A 25,165-nucleotide genomic window follows, 5' to 3' on the forward strand; every position below is an offset into this window, starting at 1 on the left:
AGCAAAGCTAATAAATAGATACTGCTGCTGGTGGTCTTTTAAACACATGGGACTGACTCCAAAAGCTCCCAAAAGTCCTGAAGGAGTCTGTCTTTAGTACCAAGCACTGCTTGCAAGAAAAAGCAAACCAAAACTGGAATGATTCTCATCTTTCCACTCCAAGCACTTTTCCAGCGCACACATCTTTGACCATGGCTTTTGGCATTCTTTTCATTTTAATAGCCCTGAAATATCACTTGTCCTGATTGAGGTAGGAAAGACTGAGTACAAATATGCCCGAAGTTAAAACACAACAGATGTGAGCTTCCCCAAGCAGCACAAGGAGTCAGACTTCAGAGTTACCTTTGATTATCAGCCTCCAGCTCTGGGGGTGCCTAACCCTGGTTCCAAGACACCCTCATGCTGTCATGTACAAAATCCACATCTGAACTCTGGAGCTTTGGCCTCTCTCTACCAGAGTGCCGAAGATGCAGACCCTGGTACACCACAGCCAAAGCTGCAGCATGGCTTTTGGTGCACCATTAGGGGCTGGTGCCATAGGAAGCTATTCACCTCGACTCTGCTGCCTGTTGACTATCCCGCCCAGCGTCCATCGCCGGTCCAGGCGCCTCAGGTGAGCCTTGCGTCGCTTAGAAACTAGTTTGGAACATGGAATGAAAAAATAAGAACAAAAAAAGGAAAAAAATGATGGGAAGGTGAGAAATAAAAATAAAACATGGCATTTGCAAGCACTGGTCTTGTTAACAGGAATGAGTTAGGTGGCATGTAGACAATTTGGTTTAGTTTATATAGTATAGTGGAACAAGTTAGATTCTTGAGCCTGATCAACACAAATCACCTAGAACTGTCATAAATTGCCACTCTTATTATGGCTTTCCTTAAAAAAAAACCCAAAAGCCAAAACATGCACACCCCCCAAAATGAGATGTACAGCTTAAGACTGCTTGTCCAAGGAGGTTGGATCAACATCATTGCTGTTGTGTCTCCCAGTTAGGGTGCATGATCTTTGGAGGTTTCAGTCTATAGCATATGACATCAAACAAAAACAGGGCTCTAACCCTCTCTAAGCAAATTATTACACTATAAACAAAATCTAGGGGATAAATAATAATTAAAAAAAAAAAGGCAGCCTGTCTTGTGCGAGTTCACTTGTAACAGGAGCACTCGGGTAAAGAAGCCAGGTGGAAAGTGTCTGATGTCTCCTTGTTTATAACATGACTCAATCACTGCCACAGCTAATTATCCCAATCCAAACTTCTAATATACTGATTACAAATACAAGGAAAAACCTACCCTTGCAATTACTGAGCAGGCTCAAGAAGCTAACAAGCCAGAACTGAGAATTAGTGACACACTGAAACAATAATTTATACTTAAATTATAAACAAAGACAAGACACCTATGGAAATGGCATTGAGAGCAGCTGTGCACAGAGGACACCACTTTTTCCTGGATTACATACATAGAACTGTATTCAGTGCCTTCTTATTCTTGTGAAGGTGTGAACAACACAGGAACCATTGGACTGTCATAGAAACACAGACAAACGCTTCCCTTTTCCCATTCGTAGGCTTCCATGCTCTTTTGGCAACTACTGCAAGGGTGCTTGGTGCTGCTACAAAGCAATGTGAAGTATTACACTTCAGCTATCGCTAAGGTGCAAACACAACTGTTTCGCTAGTGATACAGGGAAACTGTTTGTAAACTCCGACATCAATAATCACTCAATTCTGCTCATGTGCACCCATGAGAGCACACACCACTGTCTTCTAGGATCGTGTTCTGTGGACAATCAGGTATGGAAAAATTATTTGATTTGGCAATGATTAGCTGAACAAGTAAAAAAAAAAAAAAATTTGTGATTTTCCCAGAAGGGGCTTTTGTCTTTTTGCCCTTTATATCTGTCAGGGGCTTACAGACCAGACCCTGCACCCTGCTCACTCTCCTCATTTGCTCCTGTATTATAAGGCCTAAACCTTCCCCAGTAAACTGGAGTTGTGGTGAGTGTTGTTGAACAGACTCAATGTCTTATTTGTGGTACTCTGTACTTCCCCTTTGCTGCCTTGTGAGCCATAGAAAAATCAGAGCTTTTCAGAGGAGCTGGATTTCAAGCATTATAGATCACTGTGTTTTTAGCTGGAAATCAGTGATCCTCTTGGAAGCCCCTGGTGGCACAGAACACGAGCTGTCTTCACTCCCTATTGGTAGAGTTTTTCTTACCAATTGCTTTAACCTGGTGGCTTTCTCCAAATCAACAGGACATTAGACTGCCAGTTACATACACGCTACACAAGAGGCAACATAAGACACCTCACTAGACATACAGATTATAGCAGAGAAGTTAAAGCTGAGGTCATGATAAGGCTGCCTGTATTAGGAGGTGTCTGTAGAAGAATAGAAGAAATGAAAGATATCCAACTTAAAGGCTTGCAGGAGGGGTGTGAAAGGGCTACCCCTTTGCTTCAGCTGTCAGTACATAGCAGTCCCCCACAGCTCCTTGCTCACACCAGGAGTTTGGAGCATTCAGTCATCCAGCAGCACCCCTTGGACACAGTGGGTCACACAGATCCACCACACACTCTCCTCCTCAAAACATACGACTACCCCACAGTGATAGCCCTGTTACATCATGATGCTTTTTAGGAGTCGGGGTTTTTTCCCCTCAACAATACTGAATTTTGCCATTTGACTTCAGACTTGGACTTCATTGATCATATTAGAGGTAGTCACCAGAAAGGTTATTTATCCACAAGTGTCTAAACCTTTGCAGAGACCATTTTAAGATGTTTACTTTAACAGGTCTCGTGGCTGCAAATGTTTCTTTAGATTGCTTTCTGAATGTTTTCCAAGCTTTGTAAGATAGCGCTGGTCTAAACACAGGCCCAGGTAGCAGTCGACTGTCTACCCTCATCCTGACAAAAGATGTTGTGCAGGCTCCAGCGCAGTGAGGAAACACTTTTGTCTTTCTAAGGGAACAGACTATTCAAACAAACACACATGGAAGTATTACTGCTATGTAGAGGCAGCACTATTAGTAAGTTGCATTCAGCACCTCCTTATCTTTATAAGGGGCTGCCGCAGTAGAGCAGACCTCCGAGTCTGCCTGGCTTGTGGGCTTGTTCCAGGCCTGCTGCAAATGGAGAGGGCCACGAGGCTGATACAGAAAGCTCCCTGCATTAGTGTTTCTACCCTTTCAAAGTAGGCAGAGCATAGACTGCATAGCTGCAAGAAGCCAACATCTTCAGGAGTCACTCTGAAACTCGTATGAACTCTAAATTCACAGGCTAGGGCACTTAATGCACTAAACTGCCTTCCTCCTCAGTTATACTGGAGGTCCTATCTCCTGGCAAGTTTTCTTTGTAAGTATGTACACTTTTATATGCTTTCCTTTAAAGAGAGTGAATCCGAGTTGTTCTTTCCTCTCTTACGAAGTAACTATTAGTAGAGGGGAAGAGCAGCCCAAATAAAGAACTGTGGGGGACAGGCACAGGACACACAACAAAGAACAAAAGAAGCCTCAGCTTACGTGCTTAATAACAGAAAAGAAAGTTACAGAAAAGCAAGCGAAAGTTAGGGCACATCAAAGCAGCGGTTGAGGTAATGCAATTACATTTGTCACTGAGATGGAACTGAACAGAAAGGGAAGAACAGTCTCAGGTTTCAGCATATCTGGATTTGGAGTAAGGAAAGGAGCAGGACTACTGACTATAGCTGAGGAGAGCAGTATAATGGATTAAAGGGGACCAAGAGGAAAAAGATAAGGAACACCTCATGGATTTTCCATTACCCAGGAAAGACTGCTGTGTGGCAACAGCCCTGTGCAGAGTATGCTCCAGAGGGCAACATGAAAACCAGAGGAGAGCTTGAAATGAAAGTAATAAGGCTGTCAAGCATACATCATATTTAAGAGTCAGGAAAAGGGAGGAAGCTACAAACCAGCAGACAGGGCACTCTTCAGCTCCTTCAGGAAAGAGCAGTAAGCTTTTGTTCTTTACTAACAGGGAAACTTTACTAACTGCTTTTGCATCTGCTAAGATGTTGCATCATACCAGACTGGTTACTTGCCTGCCAGTCTACAGCCAGTCTGTCTCTAAACCCTAAGTGACCCAGGATATGGGTAGCTTTGAGCAGGGAAAAATGAGCTACAGAGCCAAAGGTTTCAATAAGCCACAGATGTCACCCCTTGGGGCCCAGCACAAAGTTATGTTTTGCCTGTGTGCTATCTGAATGGACAGATGGCCACCCCTACACATCTCTAATCCTCCTGCCTGTAAGGAAAGGTCAGCTGAGTTTTCACATACGTTTTACATAAGCGTCACATCAAGAGCACCTAGAAATTTAGCAAAAGATTCATTAGAATGGAGAAAATAACAATAAAAGTGTCCTTTGTACACAGTTGCTACATGAGAACTCTATTAAGATGTGGTTAGTCTTTCATAATGGAACAGAGGAACATGTGAGGTTGTACTATTCCATTTCTGGAACCTGAATTTAGCATCTTTAGCCAGAAACCAGCACAGCTAAATGCACATACATGACAAATGGCATCTCAGTTCTAACAGAATGAGACCACACCAAATAAAATTACCTTTCCACACAATCACAGACCACAGCAAACAGCAGTGAAGCTAGTTTCAAAGATTAATTAAAAAAATAGTAATGAGAAGCAGCCATTCAAGTTAAATCTTGCTCTTTCAATGGCCTGTGGCTCTATTGAGTATCTTTTTCCAGTTAAAAGCTTTCACTTGTATAGTTTCTGCAAATAAGCCATGCAAGTTCTTGCCTTCCATAGACATGAAAGTCTGAGACCTCTACCAGAACATAGTGGTTGGACTTGACCATGAGTTGTTTGTGTGATTTTTAAAGGGTATTGAAATGAGCACCATTTCAGCTTTTGAACCTCTAGTCACACTGACAGCCTAAGCTGCTCACAAAGGGATTACAGGCATGGTACTTCAATTTCTTCTGCAACAATTTTACTGATATAATAGGTTATTGCACTAGATGAACAGCCACAAGTGGCAGCAAGAGTTTTCGGAGTTTTCCTATGGGGAAAAAAGTAGAAAGCAAGCAATAGCAGTTTCCCCTTGATAACAAAAAGCTTTCCATACCTTCCCCAAGTTTGGATGTGTTGATGTCGGAGTCATCTCTGGTTCCATTTTGGGATTCCAGGTACGTAGCAGGGACCCAGCCCTGCTCCTCTGCTGTGCTCACAAACCACCAACCTACAAAAAGGAGTAAAGAAAGTTGCTCATTCAACATTAAGAGGAATAAGAACAGCAGGATGCTACAGAAGAGGTAACACAGAGTCAGCAGCTCTGAGTATTTAAGTATTCTAACTCCCCTAGAGAGGGGGTTTAGTTCTATTACACAATTTCTATGAGATACTCTCACAGCAGTAAATGAACGTGCAGGCAGGCCTCGTGATAAAAGGGTACAATGCAGCAAACACTCAGTTCACTTTAAGAAACCTGAAGTCTATCCATGAAAGCTCTGATTTGAGTTCTCCAATTCAATTTCTCAAAGCAAGTCTCGCGACATGTACATCTACAGTATCAAAACACTTTGTATATATATAGATGAAGTCACAGAAGTCAAAAGATAGAAATAGGCAAGACTTCAGTAGAAGGGCACATATTTCAAAACAGGATACAAAAGAAGTGCTTCTAGAGCACTTTCCACCACAGCTGTTGTTTAGCAAACATGACCTGAATTCAATTCCCTGGGAAGCTGGGAAGTACTGCGCAGAGCAGAAATACAAGAGAAAAGCTAACTGAAATGTGACTTCAGGCCATAAGCACCAGCTATTTGCTTTCCCACCTGAACATCCAAGCCTCTGCCACTATCTACAAAAATCTTCAGTATTTACCAACTCTACACAATTAATGTTTAGGTCACATCTGTGGATAAAATTTAGAGGTGAGCCATCTTTAGGGTAAATGCATCCCAACTATAACTATCTTTGCCTCTTTTCTTGCTGACTACATTGATTTATAGAATCCTCCACTGGTTTTGATGTAGACTCACTCATCCAAGAGCTTGCTGCCCTCAGATATGAGCAAAACTAGATTCTGCTCCATTCAGATAAGGTCAGGGTTAAGATGCAGCACAATAGAAAGCCAAGCAGGTAAACCATTTCTGTTGTTTTCTACAATCTCCCATTCTCCCCCAGAAATGCAGGTTGCTTTGTCAGGACAATGCAAACTATTGTTCAACCCCAGTCTTCCAGCCCCTCCAAAGGGAGCTGAGAAAAATAGCATTTCTAAACATGCACCTCGAAACAGTTTACAGATCTTGATAGCTGTCATAAACCCAACAAATCTCCATGGAGATTCCCAAGCCTGCAGCAGGGCCAAGCCAGCTTGGTCTGTAAATAGATGGGGCACAAACCCTAGTTAACTTATGGTGGGGCAAAGCCCCAAGCTGTGTGACAGCCACAGCCAGGAGGCCGCAGCCCTGGGCTCAACAAGGGGAATGCAGGCTTCACTGGACTCTGCCAACATGCAACTTTGAAGACAAAAAGTACCCCAACAATGCTCAAGTGTTCATGCTAAAAGTCACCCAAGTTCCTTCCAAATCCTGTCATAGAAGATTTTACCAGAAAACAGTAGTTACAAACTCTCCTTCTCCTCTCTGGGGCTCATAGATGGGAGACGATGTGCCTCAAGAAACAAACTGCTCACTTGCCACCACACAGCTGCTAGGTAGCTCTATTTATTTACTCTTAACCTCCCAGACACTGCTCTCCATTTTCTGGCCTAGTAGAGGTTTGGAAACTTTGCTTCACAAGGCTCATGGTTGGAAAGTTAAATTTAGTTATTCCCCCTCAGCAGGAGGTGGATTCTCCTGCCACGAAGCCCACAGCAGTGAACACGCAGGATCTGCCAGACCGTTTCGAACACACATCTCCATGGTTGTTCCTTATTTTACTAGCAATGTATCGACATGCGCAGCAAACACAGTTTAGCACACACTCATAATTTGGCACAAAATGTGAGAAGTTGGCTTTCAGCTGATATAAATTAGACTGGAATAGTTTATGTAAACTCTTCCTCAGAAAGCAATTAAACACAATTGCACAAAAAGAACTTGCCTACACTTAAGAACGTGTGCTGAGGCCAAATTCAAACCATGGTAAAAACGTCTTTGGAGGCCTGGATCGCCCAGACTTGTGACACAGTGCTAGCCCATTTCACAATACACCTCCTCTGGTTTGGCTCACTGAGCTGCATCATGACCTCAGAGCTGAGTTTAAGGTCTTGTGTTTGGGGCCATAGTGTAACTGAGCCTCCATCCAAACCATCTAAACAGGGCTCCCTGCTAAAAGGCAACCCCTCACCACCACTCCAGGCATGCATACACATATCTTCCCACTGCTTCTAAAAAGCCTTAGCAAGGAAGCCTCTCAACTCCACTGATCTTAAGAACAGGCTCCCACATACCGGCTAGAAGTCAAGTCACATTTGAGGAAGGTTATAGTCAAGTAACTCAACCAAATATCAATTGCAATGTGCAGACAGAGCATGTAACAGCCTAAGTGAGGTTTTAAGCCGCTTTGAGTCTTCAAGCCTTCACTAAGATTGAAGCTCCTCATCTCCACAGAACTCATGAAAGTTATCATTTGTTTCTAAAGATTCCCTTTATAAACTCTGTGCAGGGGTAAAGTACATCTGAGAAACCTCCTCAGCTACTGAGAAATTGGCAGCATCTGTACAGAGTGAGAAAACCAATCTCTGCTTTTGAATTCTCTTCTTCCATTTCAAGCTTGCTTCTTAGAAGGACAAAAGAAAGGCTTTAATGCAGCTCACTGAGTGGCATGTCCACACACACACACAAAGTGTGTTTGACTTGAACAGCCTGAACAACTGAGAAGCCTGAAAAACTTCCAGCAGCACTCCTGGCAGCAAAGAAGTCAAAAAACGGATGATGCTCACAAGCAAGATGTTCACAGCCTTAGAATGGCTGAGCAGAGATTGCAGAGGTAGCTCACTCCCTATGAGGCAAAAACCCGAATTATGATGGCATATCTAAGCCAGGAAATTAAAACATAGTGCAAGAATTAAACTCCTAGCAGAAGATGGCTGAAGCACAGACAAGTTCCACAATGCAGTCCATGCATGACAGCAGTGAACTGCAGAACTCTGCCTAGCTGATCATGAAGTACTTGCTCTGCACCATCCCCTCTTTAGAAGGACTAGGGTAGCTGCCATTTGGTCCCACCACTCTTTCTTCTCCTTCCCTACCCCCAGGTTCATAGGGGTTCACAGTTTACAGACAGACTGGGCTTAGTTCGTGCCATTATAATCTTGACTTTCTGCAAACAATCTCTTGTCCCCTCCCCTGCCATCTTTCCCAACCCAGAGCATCGCAGAGATGTTGTTGGAGAAGTTGCTTTTGAAACAGTGAACAAAACATTGCATTTATTTGGAGTTCTCCCTCTATGCTGGAATTGAGCTCAACTTCACAATCCATTATTAAAACCATTCTGCAGCAACATCTGCAGAGAATTATGTAAAGTTATCTCTGTGCACTGCCAAGCTAGTCTGAGGTTCATTCTTGCACTCACCATCTGTAAAAATTAGGCAGTGCTTTACAGCTTGTGTTAACCCTTACAGGTGCCCTTACCTCTCATGCATGAAAACACAACTCTAAAACTCATGTGGCATGGATGCCTAGACTGAGACTCATCAGTTCTCATGCCTGATGAGGATTCAAAGGACCTTTGAGTCTCACAGAATGCACAGAAGGAACTGCAGCCACTGTGTGCAGACCAAGCTCAGCTTGAGCTTTGCAACATTACTCCAAACCCTGCCTTAATACTAATCCAATAATACAATTTTTTTAAGGTAGAAATACAATTTTCTTCCTACATTTGCTGACCCTTTGGTTGGCATCTGTCATCATCCCTAGCTGCAACAGCCAAGATGCCTCTATACTCAGAATCCACCTAGACTTCAATAACCCTCAAGTATTTTCAGTATAGAGCTACAACAGTTAGCCAGAGACAAAAGGTTCCACTTTTCACATATACATACACATGGCAAGATGATGGTTGCCAAACACATTGGTCACACGAGTCAATAAATGACTAAAGTACTAGAACTGTGAAAACCATATTCTTGCTTTTAGTCGTACTCGTAGTCCTCTCACCAAAAGGCTTTCAAAAAAGCAAAAAGACTTTAGGCAAGTGTTATCCACAGCCTGCACCATGGGAAACTACAAGAGCATAGTCAAAGGACTGTCTTTTAGGCAAGTTTACACACATCCTCACCCATCCACGCTTCAATATTGTCCCTTTCTCCACACCTACAGGAAACCTAGCTAATCCTGTTGTAGCCTACCTAATCATAAGAAGCTACAAATCACTTAAAGTGAAAATGCATGATCATGCTGGACATTGGTTTCTAATTCTCCTCTCAGCCATTAATTTCTCTGTAGACTTTGACTGTCAATTTATGAGCTTAACTAAAGTAAACAAGAAAGATAGCAACACTGTAAAAGTGATCAGGAATCTCCCTGCATGAGTGGACTACCCATTCTTCTAAACAAATACTTAAACAACACTCCATCTCTCAAGAGTCTTGGAAAAATTCCACTCAAACAGCAGTCTGGTACATTTGACGTGCTCTTTGGACTTCAGGGAGCTGCTCCCTTTTAAGTCCTTCTGCCTTGGAACTAACTCTTGAGGGTTATTTTGATCCAACAACTTAAATTGTCCTACAAAGCAGTACTAGATGCAATCAGGTCACTTCCAGACCTGGCACACAGAACTTTTCTTGCCAACTGCTTATTACTTTCTTTCAGACATGTGCCCCGTTTCATTAAAAACCAGCTAAGATAAGCATATTGCTACGCAGATGAAGGCACTTGCTTTTTCCACCCCTCCAGAGCTCTTCCCACACAGTACATGTGCATTTGATACACATAAGGAAATCAGTTGAAATTGGCTTGGACAGACCTCCAAAGAACATGCATAAGCAGAAATATAAAGGCCCCAGAAGTAGCATTTTGCAAGAGGGATTTTCTGCAGTAAGCATATTCTCACACCCACTTCCTAAAAATACACTACAGTGTCCGTATACTGTTAGATACTATCACTGTACATGCTGGCTCTGCTCGCTGTAAAAGGATCCTTCAGCCCGACACACTTGGCAAAGCTGCTGGGTTGAAAACTTTGAATTTATATGAAGGCCAGTGTCCAATGTCTGAGCATTTTGTCCTTAGACTCACAGAAGAGGCATCTTTCTTTTACTTATGGAGAGATACGTGACAGACCTTCCTAGAGTGGAGCTGACTACAGCTTGGGCTACAGAAGTCTGTGTGTGAGTCACTGCACAGAAGACCAAGGCTGTCATCTCAGGATGAATTATTCAAGTTGGTGAAATATTAAAGGCAGCTTTCATCTTTGAACACATAACGTTTCCAAGCCTGTGTGCACTGCAGACCTCACTGCAGCCACCACTCAACCATGAAGCAACATTTGTCTCTTTTTAAAGATGGAAGTGGGGCTGAAACAAAGACATCCTCAAGGAAGAAAAATGCACTTGTAGCAGACATCTTACTTTAACACAATTAAGACCCACAGGACAGGTTCACAGCCTTTTATGTGCCATACCCAAAGCAGATTGGGCCACACACTAGTATTCTAGCTCAACAATGTTTTATGGTCATTCTAGCCAGTTCACATCCTAAAGCTACATGCTAGGAGCATGGTTTGAATGCGCAACCCCACTTCCCATGGGAACCTCATTTTGCAAAGTGTTACAAGCCCAAATGACTATTCCTGATTGCTCTCACAGTCAAGAGTGAAGGTTGCTGTCCTGCTTGCAACTACTGTGGTTACACTCCAGGTACTGAGTGCAGCTTTAGGAACTCGGGAATAAAACTCACCACCCCAAGTTAGTGCTGAACTCCAAGAGGTTTTTTAATATGCTGATGAAATAGCTCAAGAGCCCCACAGCACTGTGATAGGGCAAAGTTCTTCACTTTTTCATGTGAGAGAAGATCATACCTGTCACTCCTTTCACAGTAGCCCAACATGGGAAACTAGAGCTTCTATAAGAGTTATGGAGCAGGTTTTCTACCATAGCATTAAAAGCTGAGTAAAGAATTACAAACACTACAGGCTACATTCTGCTCAGCAAGCTACCCTCCATACTTAAACTGGAGCAATGCTTTTGTTATTTAGTGAAGAAAGAACACATTGAAAAAAGAAGGGAGAGAGACTGCACACTCCTGTGCCTTGCTCCAGGGTTCAACTGAAATCTACAAGAATACCTATGAAAGTGTAACAGCAACCAAATCTTAATGGCATCACTTAGGAACCCTGACAACACAAAGCACACATGCAGTGCCCCTGGAAACACTTTTCTTTCCCTCCTTAGGGAGGGCCTGAAAGCAGAACTGTGTTCTCAGAGTACAGGCTGCAGCAGGTTTTGCTTAACTTGGTGATGGAAACAACACTTGAGGCCTTTCTGAGGTGAGAGAGAAAATGGAGAGCAGGAGGTGGGGACTTTAAGAAGGCTGGACTCTCTTGATATTTTTTGGCTATTAACAGCCTTTTGCCTTATGGAGCTAAAAGTTGGAACAAAAGGCAAACTGCTGAGACCACAGTTTGCTCTTCTGTGATCTGCAAATGCTTAGGATTCAGCAGCAGCAGAGGGAATCACATTTGTTGCAGTGCTTTGGGTATTACTGAGTTCAAGGAAAGTAGAAGTGAATCCCAGAGTTTGGGTACTGTAACACATGGGGGAAGAATAGAGTTCTTTCCTCTGATAACTAGCTATTAAGATGACTAGTGTTTTCAAATCTATATGGTTTTGGATTTACTATCCTAATCCTTCCAGTCTGCTGTCTTCCTTCACCTCTACTAGTTATCTTGTAGCATTCGTAGATGGAGACTTCTCAGCTGTGTGTTAGCATATCTCTTTGCTGCTGTACTCCAGTTTCTGTGTTTGCAGGGCTGGCTGACACACAGGGCTCACTAGATGTTAATAAATATCCTGGTTATTGCTGCCACACAGGTTTTTCCTGGACCAAAAGCAGCTGACTAGGTGTGTACATAAGTGCTTGATACAGAGTCCCAAAGTGCATCTCAGATTCTGGCTTATACATCTAGCTTGCTTGGATTGCTTTCACATCACATTATATGCATAAACACACGTATATACGTGGAAATTCACACCCTGACCTCTGCATTCAAGTACATATAATGCTAGTCTTCTACTGGGATTGGAACCGTGTTTCCTCATACTTCTGGAAAAAGCAGAAGCGTTCAGAACATGGGAAAGGTTCATGGGAAAAAAAGAAAACTGGATAATATACAACTCAGCTCTAATACTTTATGAGTTAGATCACTAGTAGAGACGATGGATATTCAGAGTATTAGACAGCTCGGAAATATCACATCGCTGCATGTGTTCAAGCTAGTAGGTGACAAGCTTTCCAGAGGTACACATTTGGCAAATGACTTAATATATTTATCTCTTTTTACAGGTGTGACTTTTTGTGTATGTGTGTAGAGAGTTGTTTTAAGTAAAGCACACAGTTTATCTTTGACTTCTGATAATACAAACCGATAGCTGCAAACTCCAAGTGCTGTATCTGCAAGCTATTTGCTATGGCCCAATTGTTGTTACCCAGGGGTTTTCCCTCCCTCTTTAAAAATAAGGACCACAGATTTGTGTATTGACACAGCTGGAATGAAGGAATCTGCCAAACACGTTTTCAAGAATTGGCACATACATCCACAAAGCCATCATAGAATCCAGCACAAATTACATAAGTTACGTCCTTAAAGGAAGGGAGTAAATGCACTACCTATTACATTATCAGTTATGGAAATGTCTTGGACATTGCTTGTAAATCCCAGATTGAGTCCCATCACACTCCAGGTCACCAGCTTCTCCTAAACTCTCTAGGATCCTAGGGTCCCCAAAACGGAAGCAGAGGAAAGCATCACTTGCTAAGCCTGCCCATGGCCAAGTCTAAAATACACTCAGCTGACATGCACAAGGTGTTGGCCAGCATCCCCATACCACTGAAATTAGGGGATCTACAAAGCAATGAAGTCCGCCAGTCCTACAGGCCAGTCAGCACCCAAAAAGCTGCAAAAAAAAAAAAAGGTTTGCCAAATCTCAAACATTTTAATGTCTTCTAAAAATAAATTTAAAATAATCTTTCCCTTCCTGCTTTACTTGATTTCACGAACACCTAATGCTGAAATTGTCAGTGCAATGCAAGCTTGCATTCCACATAGCCCAACATGTTTGTGGCTTACAGCCAGAACAAAAGAAACTAAGAGAAGGAGAGCTTTATTCAGAGGAAATATCTCATCAATCACAACAAGGAACAAAGCTATCTTTAGGTGGGCATGCTATATTGTGCAAGCAGCCTGGATGCAGCTGCTAGCCTCCGAATGCCGAGTACTGTACAGTAATTGGAGTAAAACTAGATCCACCCATAATCCAACGGCTTTCAAGAGGTTCCTGACTTGGCAACATGGTCCTGCCATCCAACCCACAGTACCAACTCGGTTATTACTCAGAAAATACCTGTTTACTGATGCAGATTTTCCTTTTTTTCATCAGATCTGCTTGGAAACAGGATTTCCTGTGCAACCTCAAGTTCTGGTCACAGAACTATGTATGAATTTCCACCTTCTCTTGCAATTTTGTTTCTCTCAGAAAGCCATAGGTTTACATGCATCCTTCAAGGATGAAGTCTTCGTGATTTTAGTAACCACAAGGCAATGTAAGATTGCTAGAGGGCACACACAGTTAACAGCCTGTATAAAAGTACACTAAATCTCCATGGGCAAAACATGGTACTGGACAGCATCTTCCTTTCTTCCTTCCCTTACCCTAAAGTTTTCTTTACTCCAGTAGGTCCCAAAAGCTGAGCAGTTAAGATACTGTTACTAATGACTCAGTAGAGTCTCCCTGCTCATGTAAGTTCATACGGCATAGCCCAGAGTCTTTAATCTTCTAAGTAACTTCCAAAGGGACTTCTGATCTCTCTCTCCTTCTGTGTTTCTATTGTTAGGAAGATGTGTAGCTCAAGTAGGAAAATTAAGCAATAAATCCATCCTCTATCATCCTTAAAGCCCACCTCTTTCCCAGCAGCCCATCATTTAAAAGCTGAAACCTATATATCCGAGGTTTTAATGAACCTGCCAAAGTGATACTATAGGCACCATGTTTACATAAATCAGTAAACTACATGAGCTCCAAACCACAAGTGGGTTTGGCTGGGGCATGGACAAAGGAGGACTCTAGCACACAGCACAGAATAGACAGAGGTGGGCAAACCCATTGCCTTCAGCAAGGCTCTTCTTGCAGAAGCAAGATTTTCCAGAGCCATGAACAACTGATTACAGTAGAGGCATGCAAACAGATGGTTTTCCACCCACAGGACATAGGGACCTCAGCCCTAGGAGCCAGCAGAGACTCTATTAGTCATTACCAGTTGTGGGGTTGTGTTTTCTGTGGTCAGCCAACAGGGTGCAACAGTCAAGCTCACAAGTAATTTCCTTTACATTCACAGGACTTAATCTTAAAGCAAACACGTTCTGTGTCCAAACTTTCTTTAGGAAAACATGAATAAGCTTTCAAATGGGCCTCACAGTAATCTTGTCCAAAGATTACAAATTACTTCCTAGTGGTTTAAAAGAGTTACAGACCCCCGTCCCCAGCTGATAGGAAACGGCTTTCACGGGCAGCAGAGAATAGCCAATATTTACTTCCTGCACAGATTGACAAAAGTTGCTTTTGTTTTAATTTCTTATTCTGAAGTCTGTAGAGAACAGTGCCAGTTGTTTACTGGGAAATCCTATTTGGCTTACTGGGAAACCCACATACAGTCAGGAAAAAGACTCTGTGGACTAGGAATAACCCTAGCAGAGTACCAAATAACATTCCAGGTGCTAGAGTCGAATCACACATGGATTCTGTATTTCAAGGAAAAATACATCTTCCACCTCCAAAGCAGACTTCGGTTATCTCAGGGCAGAACAAAGCAACACTGGACAAGAGCCTGAAGCAAGGAACAAAGACTATACTATATCCAGCACCAATCAGAGGATAAAGCAACCAAACAGTGATATATTTCAGTCTGAAGCATAGCTGAGTCACCAGATAAAAAACACTGCCTTTTACAAACAGCTTTTATGGAATCCTTCTGAACCACAATACTCCTGCTAAAGGAATGGAGACACCTCAGCTTGACAGTGTCCAGCACAGTGTGCAAAGCAACATCTCTCTGCAGCACTCAGATAACCGTCTCACAGTTGCCATTTCTATATCCCGGCTGTTCCTTGAAGCTCTGCTGTCCAAATACAACTCCTGTCCAGCTCTATTTATTAGCTAGATCTGGCAAGATCGTAGCCCAGCTGGTATGTTATCACAAATATGGATGTAAGCCAAACCGAACGCTCTTGCTCTCCCTCCGACACCCTTCACTGCTTTTCTCCTAAGCTCCATTCAAGCTGTGTTTCTGCAGTGACCCCGGGAGCTGAGCCTCAAAGAGCTGCCTGCACAAGGCTGCAGGAAATGACAGCTTCGGAAATGAGTACCAGAGTGATGAATAGCAGGCTACAAGAGCAGCCAGTGCATTAATGGGCTGCCAATTAATGAACTACATTGTATTGAACAAGGACATATGTGGGCAAGTAGTATCACTGACACTCCCCAGAAGATTACAAACCCAATTCAGTATTTTTTGAAGGGTTTTTCTAGGCTTTTCTAAAATCTAGATGCTTAGACTTGTTATCGTATTTTTTTAATCAGGAAGCTGAACTGGCCCCATTTTGAGTGAATTATGCAAAACTGAAAGAAGGAGGGAAAGAGGGCAAAAAGATTTGCCTTTTGTTTTTATCTGTCATGGAGACCCAGACAGTGAGAAGACCCAGACTGTGCAGTTGGAAACAGAAGGGGATGATCACCTTTAGGAAGGTGATAACTGAGCTCATCCACACAGACTTCAGAAAAGCAAGCAGGAATTACTGGGGTATCTGATTCCATCTGCTCTAACAAAAAGGTGCATCAGCAGAATTAGAAGAGAAGGTGAATACTGGAAAGCTATTGAGGCAAAAACCTCTGGTAAGATGCCTCAGCAAAAACGCACTTCTCTTACATTCATTGCAGAAAATACTCTGCACAGAGTCAGGCAACTAAGCATTTTTTTCAACTTATTCTGGCTTAGTCTCTGGATAAGAAGGCTACACACTTTGCTCAAGCATCTTTGCAGGGTTTTCGCTACATGGCAGTAAGCATGTGACTTCCCTTCAGCTTGCTTGGTTATCTATCTCACCTGGAACATTGACTTTGAAGACTGATATTTGGCATTTTGTGTTCCTTACAGACTGGAAAGGCAGCCTAGACTCAGCAGAGAACTGCTCTGCCTTGAAAAACTAGAAGCACCTCAGTGAGCAAGTCTTGCACTATGGGATCATCAACAGCAACACCCTTATTAATACATTCATCATAGAGAATGGCTGTGTCGCTGGCAACCTCTGTTGCCAGTCAGCTTCCAGGAAGGCACCATTAAGTGTGCAGTAAAAGTCCCAATATTTAAACATTTTCACTGTCTGACTCTCCTTTCTGTCTCTTCAAGCTTAATCAAACAAAGCCAGAGCAGGTACCAAGCACAGATCTGCTGGCAATAATCAGTGAGGCTGATCTTCTGATGTTAAGTAAAGGCTAGCAAGGCAAATTAATGATGCGATATGCAAAAGAGCTGTCAATCTCCACACACTTCACAAGAGAAAACGATCATTGTGAGACTTATTCCTTTCCATTAGGAGTAAACCAACCATGAAACAAGAGCAAGAGTAATGCTGTCCTTGGGCAAAAAGCTGAGATTTGCAGACCCTCCATTACAAACACACATGCATTATACAATACAACACCATTTAAAAGAAATAAGCAGCACAGTAAGGGATTACCTAAACCCGTTAAACGGATGATATAGAGGCATAGTGTTTATCTTTTCAACAGGGAGTCACTTAAGCTTAAACTCTTCCCTCTCCACAATACAGGGCTACCAAAAGAGGACATATCAGACTGCCTGTAACAACCTATGGCTATACTCTGCTGCAAGTGCTGCATTTTCCATACATCTCCTTTCTTTGCATGGGTAACTGCTATTCCACAATTACTCTGATGTTAATGTCATAGAAAACCTTGAGTTCGGGGATTTTGTATCCTTGTATTTTTCAGATCTCACTCTAGGCAAATTGATAGCCTCTCTTCCCCCAAAAGGCATTGAATTCTCCTTAGTTTGGGAAGCATCAGTGATGAAGCACAGAGGCTACACATTCACTGCAAGCTGAGAAAGAGGATGGTCCTGCTGCTGGGGAGCTGGCCTAGCTTTGGGGAGCTCTCCACAAGAGAACTGAGAACAAGACCACTTCTTTTCATGGGAGAAATTTTTCCCTCCCCAGTTTCCAAGTCTTATTTATTCCCCTTCCTCTCCCCCACCACCCAAAATTCAGACAGAGTTTCCTTTGTCTGTCCTTATGTAGACTTCCATTCTCTGGAGACAAAGCCTAAATGTCTAGCATAACAGGACCCTGATCTCAGCTGGGCCTTAGGCACTGCCATAAAAAACAAACAGAGATCACAAAAGCATGGTTCTTATGATGTAAAAGAGCCTGGATAGTAAATAAGCCTTTGGATAGGTCTGTTAACTGACAGGCTAATTATAATGTTGGAATGCTAGAATTTAACAAAAGCTTGTAAGGCCTGAAAATTTATTAAAACATCCAATTTAGTGACCAATGTGTGCACATTTGAAAGGGTAAGTTGGAGTTCACTGCAATACTAAGGTGAAGTATATGCAACGGTGCACCTCCAGCAAGACCAACTGGACTGCTAGCACATTTTAGGATGACTAATGAAGTTTTCTTGGCGTGCTTCCCTCTCAAGGGCTGCGGGCAAGGATTACAGAGTGGAAAAAACTCAACCTGGGTAGAAAACATGCACTCCTGTGGCTGCTAAATCCCTACTGAGGAAGGGGATTTCCCATTACATTTCAGAGAGATCTAACCCCAATCTTCCTTGTTTGCTAGGCTCTTCAACACACACACATTCCGAGATTCCAGCTCAACAAAACATCATGCAATACAGTCTGCAGGAGGCAACCAAGACTTCATGCTTTGAGGAAGGACAAACATCACTTCCAAATACCCTTTAACTCATGCAGAGACCCTCAAAAACAGGCATGAGGGAACCACCCTCAAGGCAAACCAGTCCCTTGATGAACTTCTTGGTCAACCTTCTTGGCTAGTAACTGATACCTCCTGAAGGCTCAAAACTGCCTCCTGATGTTCCTCAATCCCATCAGATATAGCACAGCTCTTCTGTGCTTACAAGTCTTTTTCATGGAGATCATGGTTTCTTTGACTGACCTATTTGTCACCAGTTGCTGATGCAAGTCGGTGAATGGGATTGCCTGGTACCAAACTCATAGTATGGGCTGGGACCACAAAACAAGCTTTTTGATGTTTTCATTTTGGCAATGGCCACACATTACACTTGCAGCAGTTCATGATAATTCTGCAGTATTAACTTATTGATTTTAGTTCTTAAAAAAAGTCTTCCCAATCTGCCCTGCTAATGAACAAATTCATCCAGATGCCAAACAATAATAGGAATTTGTTTAATCAGATTTGGAAGCCAGCTTTACATGGTGCTAAAATTAAGGGCTTAAACTTCTGTCCTACAAATGTTAGATTTATTGGTCATCTGCCAGCATGTATTATCTCAATGCTAAGCTGTGTCCCTACTTGTTAGTCCACACTTGAAACTGAAGGAAGATGAAGATTCAAAGGGAGATTCAAAATCTGATCTACCTTCTCAAAGGCCATTAATGCTACACCACCCGGCTCACCGATGTTGTGCCTAATAACCTTTACAAGACTACTCATTTTCGAACATGGCTTTTTCCATAGCTGAAACTATAGTATGGAGGCTATTCCAGAAACACAGTCACTGGCCACCAATCTCTGAGGAATTATCATACAGACACCTAACCTGCTTTCCTAAGATAGTTGTGGAAGATTTAGGTGACAGGAAGGTGGAAACACTTGCAACATTTGACTAGTTAGACTTTGATTTTGTTTTTCCAGTTCTTCCCTGCCATTTCAGCAGGATGATCCAGACAAAATCTCAGATATTTCTGTCAGCCTATTGCATCAGCCAGTAAGGTCAGAGTGACCAAGCCAAAGCCTCGAGCATCACAACCACTGAAGTTTCAAAAGTACGGTTTGACTTCCTGACTGGTTTTCTAGCTTGAATAAAACACAAATTCATACTTTCCTTTTCTTTTGCAGCCTGAGAATATCTAACCCTACGACAGGATGTGATCTGCTTCTATTTGGATGCAATGAATAAGGTGTGACAGCGGGAGGGGATCTCAAGAGCACCCTCCCACTGCAAGAAGCAATTAGTCATTTTTGCTCACGTTCATTTCTTTTAAGTCCTGATCTCTAAGGAGAAAGTAATACTCATTAATGTAACCTTAGAGCTCAGTATGACATTTGACACATTTGCTGATATGACTCACAGATGTCAGCACGGCTAAGACTGGCTTCCAGGAGATATCTCCCCCGCTCCTTTTGCCAGGTTATGCAGAAACCTCACACCCACACCCCTTTCTATGGAAAAAGGGATACCTTTCCTGGTATCTCTTTTCTGGAGAAAATAGAACGAGGAAAACCATTAATCAGTTGACTTTGCTTTCTTACCACGTTTGCTTGTCCAACAGCAGGGCAACCCCCTACAACATGGGAGTCAGAAGAAGCTGAATCTATCTTCAAGCAGAGACTGTCCCTTAATTTCTGGCCTGTCTTCTGTCCAGAGGCAGCTCTGGTGCTTGCCAGCACTGCTCTACCACCACCACAAAGGAATGAAGTTACTCATCTTTCAGGCCATTTCCACCTCTATTTTTACAACTGTAAAAAGGTTCACACTGCAGTTTTCTTATTTATAAAAATAGGAAACTTTCTTTTTGATCTAGGTTATCTGATTGGGCCGTAGTCTCCTATTTACTAAATGTATTTTGCAGGAAAAGAGTGAAATCCCCAAAACAGCATGTTCTAGTCAAGCGTAGGCTTAAGCACTTTGCTCTGCTGAAGATCACAGCCAAGGAGTGAGCAACATCTTTAAGAGATAAAAAACCCATCTGTGAGGAGCCACTTGTACCTTCAGTCAGGCGATGCCTGTACCACAGTGCTATTAGGCCTTTAGCTCATCACAGCTTTGTGCTGTCACTTCCAGCCTCACTTGCTTTTTCCTTCCAACTATGTCTCAGGCCCTTGGATGAGCCTATGCTTATTTATTCACAGCTCAGTTTTCAAATCCTGAGCCCATGCCAGTGAAGCAGAGCAGCTTCTCCAGATGAGGTTCTAGAAATTAGCTGCAAAGGTTTCAATACAGTGAAGTAAGAACATTGCATTTGCTTTCTCTACAAGCTAAATGAGGGTGCGTAAGGGGCACAGGTATTGCATGACAAGTAAGAAAAAAGTGAGGTTACAGAACCCACTTCTAGTCCAAGCATATAAGAAAATATATAATATAGTCTGCCTACCTACTCCAAGTGTTGGTAAGGTCAGGGTATGTTTTCAGGTTGGAGCTCATGGGATTTCTCATCTGAGAAAACCCACCATTCCTTTGATAAAAGGCTGGTAATCCTATCCAGCTACGAAGTTAGCAAGCAGTAACAGAAGTCAAGAATAAAGGATACCAACAGCCATGCCTTCAAGCACTGCTAGCATACCTTAGGGTATATATGTCTCACAGCTGCACAGTTAACTGATGCACTAGGTCTTAAGACTTATTTTGGGTCTTTAGCTTCTGAGAAGCACTGCTAGGGTAGACTGCTTCAGTGTTTTTAATTTATTTATGTTTTTAAACCAAAATAAAAATGCAGAAAAGTGATTGAAATGTGACTCCAGATCATTGTTTCTGTGCCTGTAGTTATCCCGTTTAAAACGGGATCCATAAAGTCCTACTTTACAAGCAAGATCCCCGTCTTTAACGAGAGCCAGAAGTCTCAGGAGCATGACATCTCATTCAGATCTAGCAAAAGACTTCTCACAACAGAGATGAGGTATTGATTAAAAACACCAAAAAGAAAAGCAGCTGACACACCCCCTGCCCGCTCAAGCGGGCTGTAAGTTTGAAGGAAAAGAACAAGATGAACTTGGGTTTGACTCTCTGCGCTCAGAATTACTCTGTGACAGCAATTCCCTGCTGCCAACACACACTCCAGCTCTGAGAGCAGGGACGACAGTGTCCAAGCCAAACACATGCATGGCTGGAGAGACTCACAGCAGATTAGACAGCTCTTCTTTGTACTGATACATGAAATACATCTGGGGCACCCTGCCTATATTAAGGGCACATTCCTTGGCTGAACCAATGCTTGTTGAGCATTGCACTGCAAGCACCAGTGACACTCATCCCTAGAGCACTGATACAGCACTTCCAGCAGTACCTCAAGCTGGCAGATGGAGATCCCTGGGAATCAGACTTGTGAAACACTCCTGAAGGGCTGATATTCTCATTCAGATTATCTAAATCCCAGCACAGAAAACATGCCAAAAGCATCCTTACTCTGAATCACAATGAGATGCTCAGTAAGAGGCTGGATTTACAGAGCACCAGCTGCAAGCAAAGGCAGTCCTTGGCTATCAGTGTCACAAGTGCTTTGAGGAATCTACACAGACCTACAGGTACAGTGTGTCCAAGTCAAGCCCCCATCTCTAAGTCCAATACTTCAATCTTAATATGCATCTGGAACCAAGCTGTTGCCACTCCACAATACCTCTCCAGAGAGTCTGTACCCTCCAGAGACACAGTACTGCAAATAGCCCCATTTCTCCAGGTTTCCTTTTGTGGTTTTAAATTTCTTTCGAAAGTGTTTTAAAAGAAAAAAATATTAAAAGCCACCATTACAATGATGATATCATCAAATGAGATAATAAAAAATAGAATATGGATTTCCCCTACCTATTTCATCAAATATCAGCACCTTTTTAGCCACTTGATACGTGGCCCATCAAGAAAGTATGAAAATTTACACTGAATCAGATTTTAAGAGCAAAAACCAAACCACATTTACCAAGCTTTCTTTCAGGTTTACATGCCATGGCTTTTTCATGGATTTAGCAGTAAATCTTCAATCTGCATAACCAGTATGTCCACTTTAACATCAGTGAGTACTAGTAATATCACTGCTCATCTAAATCAGATGCTATTTGATGGGGCACCAGAAGACTCAGGAGGAGAACAAGCTCTTGCCCATGCAGTACAGCCTGGGCCAATAAGAACTCCAGCACCTTGTGCTAGTCTCACCATAATGGTCACCCTTTGCAGTAGTTTCAAGTTTCCAAATCAGGTTTCCTGGATTTCTTATCTCTAGATACCTCCATGCCAGAAAGAAAGATTCTTAAAGAGTTTTAATTTGTCCAGACTGCATACCAGGCTTAATTCCTTTCTCTCCATTACTATTGTCTACAAGTTCACTTGACAATTTTCAGCTCTTCAGATTTACAGCCATTCCTAGCAAAGTATTTCATCCACAAATAAACGCAACCATCCTTTTTCTGAAGGCAAGGGGAAAATATATAGAAAGCACACAGATGTTTGGCAAGTACATCAAAGCTAGGCTAGTCAGTACAAAACCCCTCCCCAAAACCCCTGATGTTCTCAGTGCTTTAACAATACAATCAAATTTTAAATATGAACAGAGGGGGATTCCAAATGGGTACATAACATCTACAAAAATAAATTAATTGGAAGTGCACAGAAACCTGGACTACAGAAAGACATACACTGTATTAAACATCTTCATGTGCCACTTCATTCTGTGAGGCCAGTCCTGCTGAGTCTGAGCAAATCTTTGCTTTTCACATTAATATGACATTAGATGAGGCTGGGCAAGATATCAATTCCTGGCCAGTAGGTATCAACTTACTGTCTTTGGCAACGCTGTGCTCGTGTTCTCTGCACAGTTGGAGAATATGGTATTTGGCTCTTCACACCCTGAGATTTGCTGCTGACCTGCGTACGTTCACTTAGATAGATGCTCTTGGATCTCTGGAGAGCAGAGAGCACTTTCCCCTCTGACAATATTTCATAACTTCAGCACATAATACCTTTTCCAAAGGAGGACAGATGTGCAGGAGTAGTTTCAGTCTTCCAAGAAGTTTTCCATTAGGATCTTGCTTTTTCTCTGGCTGTGTAGTCCAGCAGCATAATCATGGTCCCTGCAAGGCTGGAAAAGGGAGGTTGCTGCTCCAGTAATACTTGCTGCAAGCAGACCATACAGCTGAGGTACAGCCCATTCTCTCCCTGGGTTCAGAGATGCTGCTGTGAGGAGGCCTGCCAGCACACAGCTACTCACCCTTTTCTGGGCAGCTTTGAAAAGGGCATCATGGAAGAACAGCTTGAGCCCAGCTTGTCTTACAAAGGAAACTTCATAAGCCATTACGTCAAACATTTAGATTTTGAAGGGTAGAGAGGTATATGGGATGGGTGGGGGAGAAATGCTCTATTTTGTTTTCAGAATACTTTATGTCCTAGTTACAGGAAAGAAGCCAGTAGTAATATCTATCCCACTCACAGTTTTTCAGTTTTACAGGCTTTGAAGAGAAGATGGAAGAAGATATTGAGCTCCAAGAATTTCACTCTTGGCATGCCAAAGCCAGCAGCAGAAATGCCTGGATTTTCCACGATGGCTTGGATACATGCCACAGTAAAAGATACCACTTCATAGTAAGGTCCTGTCCGTATGGATATACTTCAGATCACTCAGCTTCAGGGAGATGGGATTACTTCCCTTTGCTACATGGAGACATGACCTATATATGAACTGCTCCTGCCCAAACAGCCATCGGGCTGTTCAGTCAACTTGGGGCATTAAGGACAGAAGCAAGTCTGTTGCTGTGTTCCACAGGAAGACATCAAATCCATAATGATGTTCAAAGTGGATTACTACGGGCTAAAGTAGTAGAAACCCTTCAAAGGCAGAAGAAGGAACGAGTTGATGGGAAAAAGGTGGTTGCATCCCTAGCACTGCAAGGGAAAGTCAGGTTTTCAGTAGGGATTTGGAGGCTGGAAGACAGGACCACAAGTTAACTTTTTGATACCTCCATGCACCTTAGAGAACATTATTTGTTTCTGCACGTTCCTATTAGGACACATTAGTTTATATTTACTCTCCATTTTTTTTTTGGCAGGAAACCCTGAAGCTGCCATCACATGATTAAGAATTTGCTCACGAATTCAGCCGAAACCCAACACTCCAGTGTCTGGCTGTAGCCACTGTATAAAGAGCATTTGGGATCTGTGGCATCTGACAGCTTTCCTCCCCTCCAAGGCTGACATTGACCAAAAGCCTCCTATCCAAAACAAAGTGCTAGACAGAACACAACCCACATTCCTCCTACTTTGGGAAAGTCTGGATTGGAAACCTGATTTCTCATCTTGAACCCATGTGTAATTGTTTAAGCGTAGTTCAGGAGCCATTTGACATTTACAGCTCATTCCTGTGAATTTTAAAGAAAACTAATAAAAGAGTGAGAACCATCATGAAAATGGACTACAAAAATGCAATGCAGAGTAAACTGGAGCAACCAGTGATCACATTCATAACACTACTGCCCACCAAGGACATTGTGCTGCACAGAAGAGACATGATGCTGGGAAAAAGCATTTTGGTGACAAATTGAGAGCTTGAAAACTCCAGTTTTATGAAGGGAGGCTGAGCACTCACGCCTGCTCTTCATTGCAATGAGAAACTGCACTTTTCCAGAGTCTCTGCCACCTATTCAGAAACCAGACTTGAGCAGAGATGGCAAGTTTGCTCTGCTGCCAGTTCTTCAGCCCCTACTTGGTCACACAAAGTCCTTCGCCTCTCAATTCCCTTCTACCAGCATTCAAACAGTATTTTCTGAACACTTACAGGCAAAATTCCACCTGCAAGATACTACTCGCTTTGAAAGAGAAGATGACAGACAAACATCCAAATACAAATTGAAAGCACTTGCTCCACAGACTCCACCAGTGTCTCAACAGTCCTCAACTAGTCAACACTCTACATTTTTAGAATAAAAATGTTCTTCTACCACAGTTCTTGGACCCCTTAAATCAACATCATCAAA

At 42.6% G+C, this 25,165-nt stretch overlaps 1 protein-coding gene across 5 annotated transcripts in view; it reads right to left on the reverse strand.

The window, feature by feature from the left end:
• The window catches only part of SH3PXD2A (SH3 and PX domains 2A), a 252,489-nt gene that overhangs the window by 21,302 nt on the left and 206,022 nt on the right, over positions 1–25,165 (reverse strand). For 4 of the 5 annotated variants that reach the window (XM_057421098.1, XM_057421097.1, XM_057421101.1 and 1 more), the window contains 2 exons: positions 5,112–5,225; positions 553–636 (listed from right to left, as the gene is read on the reverse strand). In XM_057421098.1, the coding sequence (XP_057277081.1) occupies positions 553–636; positions 5,112–5,225 (198 nt within the window). The remainder of the gene's footprint in view (positions 1–552; positions 637–5,111; positions 5,226–25,165) is intronic. The other variant, XM_057421099.1, reaches the window with a different exon arrangement.

Source organism: Pezoporus wallicus, unplaced genomic scaffold, assembly GCF_028554395.1.
Source record: "Pezoporus wallicus isolate ANWC-B61680 ecotype Strahan unplaced genomic scaffold, APGP_CSIRO_Pwel_v1 contig_3365, whole genome shotgun sequence".
NCBI lineage: Eukaryota > Metazoa > Chordata > Aves > Psittaciformes > Psittacidae > Pezoporus > Pezoporus wallicus.